The 15,149-nt window shown below is 43.8% G+C and overlaps 1 protein-coding gene across 2 annotated transcripts in view; it reads left to right on the top strand.

Moving 5' to 3' along the window:
• Positions 1 to 15,149, top strand: part of SMC5 (structural maintenance of chromosomes 5) — a 290,983-nt gene that overhangs the window by 267,885 nt on the left and 7,949 nt on the right. For both annotated transcript variants that reach the window (XM_077249064.1, XM_077249065.1), the window contains 3 exons: positions 2,466 to 2,585; positions 4,848 to 5,027; positions 5,114 to 5,209. In XM_077249064.1, the coding sequence (XP_077105179.1) occupies positions 2,466 to 2,585; positions 4,848 to 5,027; positions 5,114 to 5,209 (396 nt within the window). The remainder of the gene's footprint in view (positions 1 to 2,465; positions 2,586 to 4,847; positions 5,028 to 5,113; positions 5,210 to 15,149) is intronic.

Raw genomic sequence — 15,149 nt, 5'->3', positions numbered from 1 at the left:
AGTCCCATCAGACGATGCATGCACAGAGACGACGATGCCACCACCACCACACAGCCACACTCCAGCACCTTCGGTTTCACTGCGCAGACCCCCGCCGTCGCACAGGCCACCACCACCACACCGGCCGCCGCAACGGCACTGGCAGCCGCACGGGCCGCCGCAACGAATGCCGCCACGGCACCGGCAGCCGCACGAGCCGCCGCAACGAACGCCGCCACGGCACCGGCAGCCGCACGGGCCGCCGCAACGAATGCCGCCACGGCACCGGCCGCCGCACATCTCGGCACATGAGCGCGGCCAGCCAGCAGATCCCAGCACAGCCCCACCCGCCCCCAGCACAGCCCCGCAGGCAGCCTACAGCCCCGCCCACAGCCCAGTCACTTTTGAGTGACTGCTGACTGTGAGGCTGGGACACGCCTGTTGCTGACGTCACGTCAATTTCCAGAGTCTGGAAAATGACGTGACGTCGGCGGAAATTAGCGGTGGCTGCAGCCTGGGCGTCACGTGACCCGGACTCAGCCGCCGCCATAGCGCCGCTCACAGGGGAAAACGGCAACAGAAGGTATTTATAAAATTCATTAGGGGCCTCGGGGGGGATACATTGGGGGGTTAACTGAAAGTAGTGGACAACCCTTTTAATTGTTGAAAATTCCTGGTTTTTGCAGTTATATCTGATTCTGTTATTTACATGACTGGCATCATAGGAGGTCCAGTCTTCTAAAAGTGGAAAACCTCTTTAATACTTTAACCCTTTAATAACCGCCAATACGTCTTTTTACTGACCTGATATATAAGAGAATAGCATCCCCATACAGGTGACAATCCAACAGTTGTCAGCCGACAACTTGCTGTATCACCAACAATCAGTGTTGGCACTGCCCATATCTGTTTAACCCCTTAGTTGCTGCTGTCAAGTGACTACATCAAATATATGGTTAATAGATTGTGGGGGCTTCCGCTTTAATATAATCGGCACTCTGAGATGATGATTGTGTGGTCCTGATGCTTGCCATGGCAATTCATGGCCAAATAATGGCCTTAGAGTCTGCTGGCTACAGCGGTCAGTTCAGAAGTTAGCGAGATTTAGGTGGTAAAAATACACTTTTTCATTTCTGTCATGCCACTTTACATTAATTCCTGAAAATCACCTGAAGGGTAAATAAACTATCTGACAGCAGTTTTCAATATGTCAGGGGGTGCTGTTTTTAAAATGGTATCAATTTGGGGTTTTTCCAATATATAGGTCCCCCAAAATCACTTCAAACCTGAATAGGTCCCTCAAAAAAATAAATTTAGTAAATTTCCTTAAAAAAAAGGAAAAATTACTGCTACATTTTTAGCCTTCCTGAAAGGCTACCAAAATAAAATAATTTCTATAAAAAGACCAGTAGCGCTTGCACCCTCTAAAGCCTGCAGCAGATGGTGTTACGGTACCACCCGTCCGTAACTAAATCAATAAATATGATAAAAAAGGAAAGCTATCTGCGCTGGATTAAAGTTTTGTATTCCTTGTGGGGACCCAAGTGAATGACTATTAAAAATAACAATCGCAATATAAAAGGAGTGAATAAATGAATTCCACGCGAGCGCAGGATCTTCTGCCACCGGCCGGGGCAGTGCCTGCAGCCCGCTATCTCAAAGGCAATACGCGGCATTCACCTGATCTTATCCTCTTCTGGTAACGTGAGTGCACGGGGTTACGGAAGATCGTGTGCCACCACGGCAGCCTTATCGGATACTGCTGAAGGCAACATACGGCACTCATCAGATCTCGTCCCCTTCTTTTGGGCAACGCAAGTGCATCTGACCACGGAAGACTGTACTTTACAGTGAGAGCCTCACCAGGTATACATTTTATTTATTAACGCTCCCCCTCGTTTTTATAATATACTCTTAATATCTCTTACAGTGGTTGCATTAACGCTGGAATTCATTTATTCACTCCTTTTATATTGCGATTATTTTTAATAGTCATTCACTTGGGTCCCCACAAGGAATACAAAACGCTAATCCAGCGCAGATAGCTTTCCTTTTTTATCAAAATAAAATAATGTTTTAAAAATTGTGCTGATGTAAAGCAAACATGAGGGAAATGTTATTTATTAATTTAATTTTTTCTGTGGTATGACTATCTGGATTAAAGGATAATCATTCAAAGTTGACATTTTTGCCAAATTTCTGATATGTTTTGTGTTTATTTATAAAAAAAAAATATTGACCTAAATTTACCATTATCATAAATTATAACGTCCCATGAATAAAACTGTCTCAAAATCACTGGGGTTTGTTGAAGCGTTTCAGAGTTATTACCACATAAAGTGACGTTGGTCAGAATTTAAAACATTGGCTCGGCCACAAAGAGGTTAAAATGGGGGGAAAAACTTGAAGATTATACTGTACAATGGTACAAAAACATATTTTCTTAAAGTTTGCACTATAGAACCCTTTGACTTATTTTTTTCCAGGTTAAGGAACACTGGCTTATTCCTCTGAAACAGTTGGTTGAAAAAATCAATAAGGAGTTCAGCAGTTTCTTCACGTCCATGCAGTGTGTAGGTGAAGTTGATCTACATGCCGAAAATGAGGTAAGTTCCTGGCGAGGTAAGGTTGATATTGGTATGGGGCCTTAGCAAATGCAGTGAGTTAGAAAACGATGTGCACATTTCCAGCATACAGGCAGTGTTAGGGCATTAGTGTCTTTTTATCAGTATACTGCAATAAAGGAAGCCACTGTCACACTATTGGAGTCCTATTCCATATTCCAGATAAGGTAGATAAATTTTTTTCGTTTTTCGCTCCCCTCCTTCCCAGAGCCATAACTTTTTAATTTTTCTGTCAATATGGCCATGTGAGGGCTTATTTTTTGCGGGACGAGTTGTACTTTTGAACTCTACCATTGGTTTTACCATGTCGTGTAACAGAAACCGGGAAAAAAATTCCAAGTGCGATGAAATTTTTAAAAAAGTGCAATCCCACAATTGTTTTTTGTTTGGCTTTTTTGCTCGGTTCGCTAAATACTAAAACTGACTTGTTATTATGATTCTCCAGATCATTACAAGTTCATAGACCCCAAATGTGTCTAGGTTCTCTTTTATCTAAGTGGTAAGAAAAAATTAGCACAATTTTCCGATAATGGTAGCGTCTCCATTTTTTGTGATCTGGGATCGGGTGAGGGCTTATTTTTTGCGTGCCGAGGTGACGTTTTTAATTATACCATTTTGGTGCAGATACGATCTTTTTATCGCCCATTATATGCATTTTCATTTTGGCGTTATGATTTTTTTTCTCGCTACGCAGTTTAGTGATCAGGTTAATGCTTTTTTTTATTGATCGGGCGATTCTGAACCCTGCGATAACAAATGTGTTAGGTTTGATTTTTTTTTAATGTTTTATATTGATTGGGACGAAAGGGGGGTGATCTGAACTTTTTTTTTTTTTTTATATTTTTAAACATTTTTTTTTTTTAATTTTGGCATGCTTCAATAGCCTCCATGGGAGGCTAGAAGCATGCGCTACTCGATCGCCTCTGCTACATAGAGGTGATGCACAGATCACCTCTATGCAGCAGAATTGCAGGCTTGCTATGAGCACCGACCACAGGGTGGCGCTCATAGCAATCTTGCCATCAACAACCATAGAGGTCTCAAGGAGACCTCTGGTTGTGATGGCAACGCACCGATTACCCCGATCTCGTGATGGGGGTCAGCGGTGCGAGTACTTCCGGCCGCGCGGCGGGCAGCACTTGTTAAATGCCACTATCGGAGATTAACAGCGGCATTTAACTAGTTAATGGGCGCAGGCGGATCGCGATTCCGCTCGCGCCCATTGCGCGCACTTGTCAGCTGTTGAAAACAGCTGACATGTCACGGCTTTGAGGTGGGCTCACCGTCGGAGCCCACCTCAAAGCAGGGGATGCTGCCAGCTGACGTACCATTGGTCCACATATATTTTGCATACAGATTTAGCATATTTTAGGTTATCCCCATGAAGTTTAAAAGTCCTTTATAAAAAGAACTCTCATCAGAGACTGAAGATTGGCTCCATAGATTTTCTGTTGTTGCTATCAGTTAAAGGGATTGTGTTACTGATGTCCTCCTGCAGCTGTGCAGAATTTTGTGTTATTTCTGGTTATGGTGTGGTTATGTCTGTGATATTCATGAGCATTGGGCTAACTCTGCCCTCCTGCTGTTGATGGACATCTTTCTCCTTATTACTGCGCTGTCAATCAGCAGCAGGAGAACAGCGTTAACCCTGTGCAGAAGAGCTGCGGGCTGACTGTGACATAAGCACACCATAAATAACACACTGTTCTGTACGGCACCCGACACTACCGCACGCTGCGTGCTGTTCTCAGACAGGGCAGCATGGAGGAGCAGACAGATTCCTTTTAATGAAGAGTTATGGAAATTAGTAGTTGCCTGATGGATATGTACTAGCTGAGTCGCCCTCCTCCTAAGCAGGGGTGAATCTACATCCTGTGACTGGAGAGCATAATACCGGGCTGCCAGTTACAATACATTACAACATTTCACTTTTCTGTATATGCCCAGCATCATCTTTCTTAGAGCAATAGTTATATATTCAAACATAGCGCTGTGATTCACAACTGCTTTAACAACATAAAATAGAATAGATATGTATAGTTATAGTGCATTGTGTAACGCTGCTGGGGAAAATGGACATTCGGGTTTGGGATTTTGTTTGATTGTGAATCTACAGTAGTAAAATTATTGAGCAAAGATCATTGGATTTTCTTTTCTTTGCACGAAAAATGTAAAAGGTGAGGGTCCGCATTTGTTACAATATTGTAATGCTAAACCAAGATCACCATTATCTTTGCTTTGTAGGAAGACTATGATAAGTATGGTATAAGAATTCGTGTAAAGTTTAGAAGCAGCACACAACTTCACGAGCTGACCCCACATCATCAAAGTGGAGGGGAGCGGAGCGTTTCCACCATGCTCTATTTAATGGCTCTTCAAGAACTCAACAGGTGCCCCTTCCGAGTGGTGGATGAAATCAATCAGGTACTAGAGTAAAACATTTTCCAAAATATTTCCAATATTGTACCCTGTGCACTTTACTGATATTCTGTTTTAATATTGCTTTTAAGGGCATGGATCCTGTGAATGAAAGGAGGGTATTTGATATGGTAGTGAAGACAGCATGCAAAGAAAGCACTTCTCAGTATTTTTTTATTACACCAAAGGTAATTTTTATAAGAAATTGATTTTTGTTCCTCAGTATCTTAAGAAACAGGGCTTGCATTAAATAAATTTAAAGTGTACTTTATATTAGATCTACATTTTAAATATGGATACTTAGAGGGCTTATTTTCATAATGTTAAGTGGATAAGATTGCAAAGTACTAGTAATAAGAATCAACTTTGCTATTTACTTATTAAAAATTCTCTTTGTTCTCGGCAGCTGAGGGATTTTTAATTTTGTTTACTACTAATTGCCATGGTTACCAGCCACCTCTGCTGTCTTCAGTGGTGATAGGTCTCTTATTCAAGGAGTAGAGCACTTATCAGTTTTGATATAGAGCTTGTAAGCACTGCTCTGAAGCTGACTTGATTGCTGGATCTACCAGCTTCAGTGCCCTTGCACTTCTCCAATGCTACAGAGGTAAAATTGCCCCCCCCTTGTAGCATTGGTGAGTGCAAAGTACAAACCAATAAGCTGATGATGTCACTGTCCAAATTTATCAATCAGGAGCGCATCGCCCACCATCAAAGAGAAACACAGGAAACTGAAGAGTGGTGTGCTCTTATTAAAGACGTCTGAAACCCTTTAACCTCATGCCCTTAAAGAATTTAACCATCGAGAAATGAGTGAGTGCTGACAGTAGTTTTGGCCACACCTGAACTTAACAACTGTCCTGCGCAGTATGAGAGCGCAGTCTATTGGCAGTGCTCCTCCAATCAGAATGTCCTAGAATGCCCTTAGCAGCAGAACGACTGTCTATTGCAGTATAAGATCCCAGTCTATTGGCAGTGCTCCTCCAATCAGAATGTCCTAGAATGCCCTCAGCAGCAGAACGACTGTCTAGCGCAGTATAAGATCCCAGTCTATTGGCAGTGCTCCTCCAATCAGAATGTCCTAGAATGCCCTTAGCACCTAGCGCAGTATAAGATCCCAGTCTATTGGCAGTGCGCCTCCAATCAGAATGTCCTAGAATGCTCTCAGCAGCAGAACGACTGTCTAGCGCAGTATAAGATCCCAGTCTATTGGCAGTGCTCCTCCAATCAGAATGTCCTAGAATGCCCTCAGCAGCAGAACGACTGTCTAGCGCAGTATAAGATCCCAGTCTATTGGCAGTGCTCCTCCAATCAGAATGTCCTAAAATGCCCTCAGCAGCAGAACGACTGTCTAGCGCAGTATAAGATCCCAGTCTATTGGCAGTGCTCCTCCAATCAGAATGTCCTAGAATGCCCTTAGCACCTAGCGCAGTATAAGATCCCAGTCTATTGGCAGTGCTCCTCCAATCAGAATGTCCTAAAATGCCCTCAGCAGCAGAACGACTGTCTAGCGCAGTATAAGATCCCAGTCTATTGGCAGTGCTCCTCCAATCAGAATGTCCTAGAATGCCCTTAGCACCTAGCGCAGTATAAGATCCCAGTCTATTGGCAGTGCGCCTCCAATCAGAATGTCCTAGAATGCTCTCAGCAGCAGAACGACTGTCTAGCGCAGTATAAGATCCCAGTCTATTGGCAGTGCTCCTCCAATCAGAATGTCCTAGAATGCCCTCAGCAGCAGAACGACTGTCTAGCGCAGTATAAGATCCCAGTCTATTGGCAGTGCTCCTCCAATCAGAATGTCCTAAAATGCCCTCAGCAGCAGAACGACTGTCTAGCGCAGTATAAGATCCCAGTCTATTGGCAGTGCTCCTCCAATCAGAATGTCCTAGAATGCCCTCAGCAGCAGAACGACTGTCTAGCGCAGTATAAGATCCCAGTCTATTGGCAGTGCTCCTCCAATCAGAATGTCCTAGAATGCCCTTAGCACCTAGCGCAGTATAAGATCCCAGTCTATTGGCAGTGCGCCTCCAATCAGAATGTCCTAGAATGCTCTCAGCAGCAGAACGACTGTCTAGCGCAGTATAAGATCCCAGTCTATTGGCAGTGCTCCTCCAATCAGAATGTCCTAGAATGCCCTTAGCAGCAGAACGACTGTCTATTGCAGTATAAGATCCCAGTCTATTGGCAGTGCTCCTCCAATCAGAATGTCCTAGAATGCCCTTAGCACCTAGTGCAGTATAAGATCCCAGTCTATTGGCAGTGCGCCTCCAATCAGAATGTCCTAGAATGCTCTCAGCAGCAGAACGACTGTCTAGCGCAGTATAAGATCCCAGTCTATTGGCAGTGCTCCTCCAATCAGAATGTCCTAGAATGCCCTTAGCAGCAGAACGACTGTCTATTGCAGTATAAGATCCCAGTCTATTGGCAGTGCGCCTCCAATCAGAATGTCCTAGAATGCTCTCAGCAGCAGAACGACTGTCTAGCGCAGTATAAGATCCCAGTCTATTGGCAGTGCTCCTCCAATCAGAATGTCCAAGAATGCCCTTAGCACCAGAACGACTGTCTAGCGCAGTATAAGATCCCAGTCTATTGGCAGTGCTCCTCCAATCAGAATGTCCTAGAATGCCCTCAGCAGCAGAACGACTGTCTAGCGCAGTATAAGATCCCAGTCTATTGGCAGTGCTCCTCCAATCAGAATGTCCTAGAATGCCCTCAGCAGCAGAACGACTGTCTAGCGCAGTATAAGATCCCAGTCTATTGGCAGTGCTCCTCCAATCAGAATGTCCTAGAATGCCCTCAGCAGCAGAACGACTGTCTAGCGCAGTATAAGATCCCAGTCTATTGGCAGTGCTCCTCCAATCAGAATGTCCTAGAATGCCCTCAGCAGCAGAACGACTGTCTAGCGCAGTATAAGATCCCAGTCTATTGGCAGTGCTCCTCCAATCAGAATGTCCTAGAATGCCCTCAGCAGCAGAACGACTGTCTAGCGCAGTATAAGATCCCAGGCTATTGGCAGTGCTCCTCCAATCAGAATGTCCTAGAATGCCCTCAGCAGCAGAACGACTGTCTAGCGCAGTATAAGATCCCAGTCTATTGGCAGTGCTCCTCCAATCAGAATGTCCTAGAATGCCCTTAGCACCTAGCGCAGTATAAGATCCCAGTCTATTGGCAGTGCGCCTCCAATCAATGTCCTAGAATGCTCTCAGCAGCAGAATGACTGTCTAGCGCAGTATAAGATCCCAGTCTAGTGGCAGTGCTCCTCCAATCAGAATGTCCTAGAATGCCCTCATCAGCTGAACGACTGTCTAGCGCAGTATAAGATCCCAGTCTGTTGGCAGTGCTCCTCCAATCAGAATGTCCTAGAATGCCCTTAGCAGCAGAACGACTGTCTAGCGCAGTATAAGATCCCAGTCTATTGGCAGTGCTCCTCCAATCAGAATGTCCTAGAATGCCCTCAGCAGCAGAACGACTGTCTAGCGCAGTATAATATCCCAGTCTATTGACAGTGCTCCTCCAATCAGAATGTTCTAGAATGCACTCAGCAGCAGAATGACTGTCTAGCACAGTATAAGATCCCAGTCTATTGGCAGTGCTCCTCCAATCAGAATGTCCTAGAATGCCCTTAGCAGCAGAACGACTGTCTAGCGCAGTATAAGATCCCAGTCTATTGGCAGTGCTCCTCCAATCAGAATGTCCTAGAATGCCCTTAGCACCTAGCGCAGTATAAGATCCCAGTCTATTGGCAGTGCGCCTCCAATCAGAATGTCCTAGAATGCCCTTAGCAGCAGAACGACTGTCTAGCGCAGTATAAGATCCCAGTCTATTGGCAGTGCTCCTCCAATCAGAATGTCCTAGAATGCCCTCAGCAGCAGAACGACTGTCTAGCGCAGTATAATATCCCAGTCTATTGACAGTGCTCCTCCAATCAGAATGTTCTAGAATGCACTCAGCAGCAGAACGACTGTCTAGCACAGTATAAGATCCCAGTCTATTGGCAGTGCTCCTCCAATCAGAATGTCCTAGAATGCCCTTAGCAGCAGAACGACTGTCTAGCGCAGTATAAAATCCCAGTCTATTGGCAGTGCTCCTCCAATCAGAATGTCCTAGAATGCCCTTAGCAGCAGAACGACTGTCTAGCGCAGTATAAGATCCCAGTCTATTGGCAGTGCTCCTCTAATCAGAATGTCCTAGAATGCCCTTAGCACCTAGCGCAGTATAAGATCCCAGTCTATTGGCAGTGCGCCTCCAATCAATGTCCTAGAATGCTCTCAGCAGCAGAACGACTGTCTAGCGCAGTATAAGATCCCAGTCTATTGACAGTGCTCCTCCAATCAGAATGTTCTAGAATGCCCTCAGCAGCAGAACGACTGTCTAGCGCAGTATAAGATCCCAGTCTGTTGGCAGTGCTCCTCCAATAATAAATAATAATAAAATGTTAAATTCAGGCATTTCACTTTAATTCCTTAAACTCACCTGAAGGGTTAATAAACTTCCTGACAGCAGCTTTGAATATGTTGAGAGGCGTAGTTTTTAAAATGGTATCACTTTTTTTTTCTCCAGTATATAGGTTCCTTTAACCCCCTTAGCCCCCGGAGCTTTTTTTGGTTTCGCGTTTTCGCTCCCCTTTTTCCCAGAGCCATAACTTTTTTTATATTTCCGTCAATATGGCCGTGTGAGGGCTTGTTTTTTGCGGAACAAGCTGTACTTTTGAACGACGCCATTGGTTTTACCATGTCGTGTACTACAAAATGGGAGAAAAATTCCAAGTGCGGTTAAATTGCAAAAAAAAGTGCAATCCCACACTTGTTTGGCTTTTTTACTATGGTCACTAAATACTAAAACTGACCTTCCATTATGATTCTCCAGGTCATTATGAGTTCATAGACACCAAACATGTCTAGGTTCTTTTTTTATCTAAGTGGTGAAAAAAATTCCAAATTTTGTTTAAAGAAAAAAAAAAAAAAATAGCGCAATTTTCCGTTACCCGTAGCAACTCCATTTTTCGTGATGACGGGTTGGGTTTTTAGTATACCGTTTTGGTGCAGATACGTTCTTTTGATCTCCCGTTATTGCATTTTAATGCAATGTCACAGCGAGCAAAAAAATGTAATTCTGGCTTTTTGACTTTTTTTTTTCTCGCTTCGCCGTTTAGCGATCTGCTTAATCCTCTTTTTTTTTTTTTTTTAATTGTTCGGGCGATTCTGAGCACGGCTATACCAAATATGTGTGTGTTTGATTTTTATTGTTTTATTTTGAATGAGGCGAAAGGGGGGTGATTTGAACTTTTATATATTTTTTAATTTTTAAAAACTTTTTTTTTGGGGGGGGTGGGGGGGGGCATGCTTAAATAGTCTCCATGGGAGACCAGAAGCTGCCATAACCCGATTGGCTTTGCTACATAGAGGCGATGATCAAATCACCTTTATATAGCTGATTTACTCACTTGCTATGAGCGCCAACCACAAGAAAACAGTCTCAGAATCAGTGGAATCCATTGAGGCGTTCCAGAGTTATGACCTCATAAAGTGACCGTGGTCAGAATTGTAAAAATTGGCCTGGTCAGGAAGGTGAAAAAAGACGCAGGGGTGAAGGAGTTAAAGGCCCAGAATGACTGTTCGAACCAAGTACACGCGCTTGGTGCACCATGGCAGGGCCAAACAGTGCAGTGCACCCTCACACCTGCTTGTTTTCCCTCAATCTCCACCCCACTTCTTTGACAGCTCTGGTTTCATAGGGTCAGAGAAGTGTGGAGATAGATGGAGAGCAAGCAGGTGGAAAGGTGTATATAAATGGCCGCCCCAAGGCTGCAATGATCTCCTGCACTTGGTTTGAGAGGTCATTCTGTGCTACCGAAAAAAAAAAAAATTTCTTTACTAGAAAATGTTTGTCTCTATATTCTAAGATACATACATATCTAATTCCAGCGATGCAGACATATATAAGCTTATTTCTTTGTAGACTCCGTATCAAAAGCACTATTCTCTTGTTAGGCTATGTGCACACGTTGCAGAATTGCCGCGGAAATTTCCGCGGAAATTCTACAACTCCCTGCCAAGGGAAATAGGCATGTGGAATTGGCATGCATATTCCCGCTAAACACTAGCGTTTTACAAGCGTAATTAGCTTGCAGAATGCCAGCGTTTTCCAAGCGATCTGTAGCATCGCTTGGAAAACTGATTGACAGGTTGGTCACACTTGTCAAACATAGTGTTTGACAAGTGTGACCCATTTTTTATTATTGATGCTGCCTAATGCAGCATCAATAGTAAAAAGATAGAATGTTAAAAATAATTTAAAAAAAATAAAAAAAATCGTGATATTCTCACCTTCCGGCGGCGCCCGCAGCCTTCCCGATGCTCCCGGCAGCTCCCGTTCCCAGTAATGCCTCGCGGCAATGACCCCAGATGACATAGCATCACGCAAGACCGCTACGTCATCACAGGTCATTGTCGCAAGGCATTACTGGGAACGGGAGCATCGCGAGGAGCGGGGAAGGTTACTGGGGCCGCCGGAAGGTGAGAATACCACGTTTTTTTTTTTATTATTATTTTTTTTGTTTTTTTTTAACAGGTATATGGTTCCCAGGGCCTGGAGGAGCATCTCCTCTCCACCACCCTGGGTACCAACCGCACATGATCCGCTTACTTCCCGCATGGTGGGCATAGACACATGCGGAAAGTATGCGGATCAATGCATTCCTATGTGTGCAGAATCCCCGTGATTCCGCACAAAGAATGAACCTGCTGCGTTTTTTTCCGGAATGCGATTCCGCCGATGGAAAAACGCAACATGTGCACAAAAAATGCAGAATGTATTAAAAATGATGGGATGCTTATGTCCGCGTTTTTTAGCATTTTTTCTGCGGAAAACGGCCAAAAAAATGCTAAAAATTCTGAACGTGTGCACATAGCCTTAGTGTAACGCCACGTTCCGTATTTGGTCAGTTTTTTACCTCAGTATGTGTAAGCCAAAATCAGGAGTGGGACAGTAAGAGGTAAAGTATAATAGAAACACGTCACCACTTCTGTATTTATCACCCACTCCTGGTTTTGGCTTACAGATACTGAGGTAAAATACTGACCAAATACTGAACGTGTGACTGTGTCCTCACACTGCTATTATATTCAGCTGTGCCTTTGTCATGTAGCCTTGGCAGGCCTGGGGGCCTCTGCTATGGCAACTTATCTATGCACGATTGTGCTGCAGGACACTGGTTGGGTGACAGCGGAAATCCCTTTCTTTTGTAAAACATCCCAGATGCCAAGTTGCTGTTGACTGTGAGATATAAAGAGTTAGGTTAGGACCGTAGTGCTATCTTGCTGGGTCTTCCCTGTGGTTGCTGTAATAGTGCTGTAGTCTTTACAGGGCTCAGCAGTGCCACCTAGTGCTAAAACACTTAAGTTCAGCTATTATTACAAAATAGCACTTGAAACATTAACTGGACTGCTCAAAAATATGAAGTTATGTGGTCCCCACTGTGGCAATAAACCATATTAGATTAAGGTCATCAACCAACACTCTTTTCCTATAACTGTTCACAAATATTTTTATTTTTGCCCATAAGTATAATAATGAAAAACTAAATTGACAAAAATGAAGCTAAACAAAAAAAATAATTTCATAAAACATAAATCGCAACTTAAAATGTTAAGACGCTCTATCTGTATTCTATGTTTAAATCTGCGTGTTCTTAAAAAGGATCTTCCACCAAATTTTTCATGTTAAACTGGATACATGATGAAATAGGCGCTGCAGAGGAGAATAAAACATTTGTTTGCAGAGATATTAGCAATAAAAATAATTAGCTATAAGTGAAAAATAATTTAAGTGTGATCCAAAACAGGTAATGATTTAATCCTGAATTTCTACTTATTTAATATACTAATCAAATCACTTTTCTAATATACTTTAATAAAAAAGTTCCTATTGTTCCCCCTCTAATCTAACTGCTTTTTTATTTTTATACCTACTTACGGTTTGATAACATTTCATTTGAGAATCTCCAGTGTATGCTGAGATACTCAAATGAGATGCCATCAGGGGGCAGCCTCTTACCCCACCCTGAAACAAAGCATCATCGGTGATGTTCGTTTCAGGAACTGCCCTAGTCCCAGCTCTACTGAGCATACGCTGGTTGTTAATTCTGATGCATGCTCAGTATGACCAACGTTGTCACTGTGCAATATTCCCTTTCAATGTACAGTGACAGTGCGCTCCCTTACCAGCTCTAATGAGAAGTGAGGAGTAGACAAGAGAGCACACTGTTAGTACACATTGTAAGGAGAGAATGTGGTGAGTAGAGACCAGCCCCATCCCCGAAAATGATGTCTGTTTCGGGGCGGGACTGGTCTCTGTGTTTCCTGCTCTCCGGGTTCTTTCCTTACAATGCCCACCGACAGTGCAGCCTTTGCCCCTCATTTGAGTATCCTAGCATGTACTGGGGATTCCCATATAAAATGTCATAAAAAATACAATACAAAAAGGAGTTGGGGTAGAGAAGGAACAATAGGGACTTTTTAATTAAAATAATAATAATTAATAATAATAATTTTATTTATATAGCGCCAACATATTCCGCAGCGCTTTACAACTTATAGAGGGGACTTATACAGACAACAGACATTACAGCATAACAGAAATCACAGTTCAAAACAGATACCAGGAGGAATGAGGGCCCTGCTGCTCGCAAGCTTACAATCTATGAGGAAAAGGGGAGACACGAGAGGTGGATGGTAACAATTGCTTTAGTTATTTGGACCAGCCATAGTGTAAGGCTCGGGTGTTCATGTAAAGCTGCATGAACCAGTTAACTACCTAAGTATGTAACAGTACAGACACAGAGGCTATTAACTGCATAAAGTGTATGAGAACATGATGGAGGAACGTGATTATGTTGTTGTTTTTTTATTAATAGGCCACACAGGGATAATTAGGTTAATGCGTTGAGGCGGTAGGCCAATCTGAACAAATGAGTTTTTAGGGCACGCTTAAAACTGTGGGGATTGGGGATTAATTGTATTAACCTAGGTAGTGCATTCCAAAGAATCGGCGCCGCACGTGTAAAGTCTTGGAGACGGGAGTGGGAGGTTCTGATTATTGAGGATGCTAACCTGAGGTCATTAGCAGAGCGGAGGGCACGGGTAGGTTGGTAGACTGAGACCAGAGAGGAGATGTAGGGTGGTGCTGAGCCATGGAGTGCTTTGTGGATGAGGGTAGTAGTTTTGTACTGGATTCTGGATTGGATGGGTAGCCAGTGTAATGACTGGCACAAGGTAGAGGCATCGGTGTAACGGTTGGCGAGGAATATGATCCTGGCAGCAGCATTCAGGACAGATTGGAGCGGGGAGAGTCTGGTAAAAGGTAGGCCAATTAGTAGAGAGTTACAATAGTCCAGACGAGAATGAATAAGTGAGACAGTAAGAGTTTTTGCAGAGTCGAAAGTAAGAAAAGGGCGAATTCTGGAAATGTTTTTGAGATGCAGATAAGAAGAGCGAGCCAGTGATCGGATGTGGGGGGTGAATGAAAGCTCGGAATCAAGGATGACTCCAAGGCAGCGGGCATGTTGCTTTGGAGTAATGGTGGAACCGCACACAGAGATGGCAATGTCGGGCAAAGGTAGGTTTGTAGAGGGAGAGAACACGAGGAGTTCAGTTTTTGACAGGTTCAGTTTCAGATAGAGGGAGGACATGATGTTAGAGACAGCGGTAAGACAATCACTGGTGTTTTCTAAAAAGGTCGGCGTGATAACAGGAGAAGAGGTATATAATTGGGTGTCGTCAGCATAGAGATGGTACTGGAAACCAAATCTACTGATTGTTTGTCCAATAGGGGCAGTATACAAAGAGAAGAGGAGGGGGCCTAGGACTGATCCTTGAGGAACCCCAACAGTAAGGGGAAGGTGAGAGGAGGAGGAACCAGCAAAACAAACAGTGAAGGATCGGCCAGAGAGATAGGAGGAGAACCAAGAGAGAACGGTGTCCTTGAGGCCGATGGAGCGGAGCATAGTGAGGAGGAGCTGATGATCCACAGTGTCGAATGCTGCGGAGAGATCCAAGAGAATGAGCATGGAATAGTGACCATTAGATTTAGCTGTTAGTAGGTCATTAGAGACTTTAGTGAGGGCAGTTT

The sequence above is a fragment of the Ranitomeya variabilis genome, chromosome 1 (assembly GCF_051348905.1).
Source record: "Ranitomeya variabilis isolate aRanVar5 chromosome 1, aRanVar5.hap1, whole genome shotgun sequence".
Taxonomy (NCBI): Eukaryota; Metazoa; Chordata; class Amphibia; order Anura; family Dendrobatidae; genus Ranitomeya; species Ranitomeya variabilis.
The sequence above is the reverse complement of the archived record's forward strand: the minus strand, read 5'-3'. Positions and strand labels throughout refer to the sequence as shown.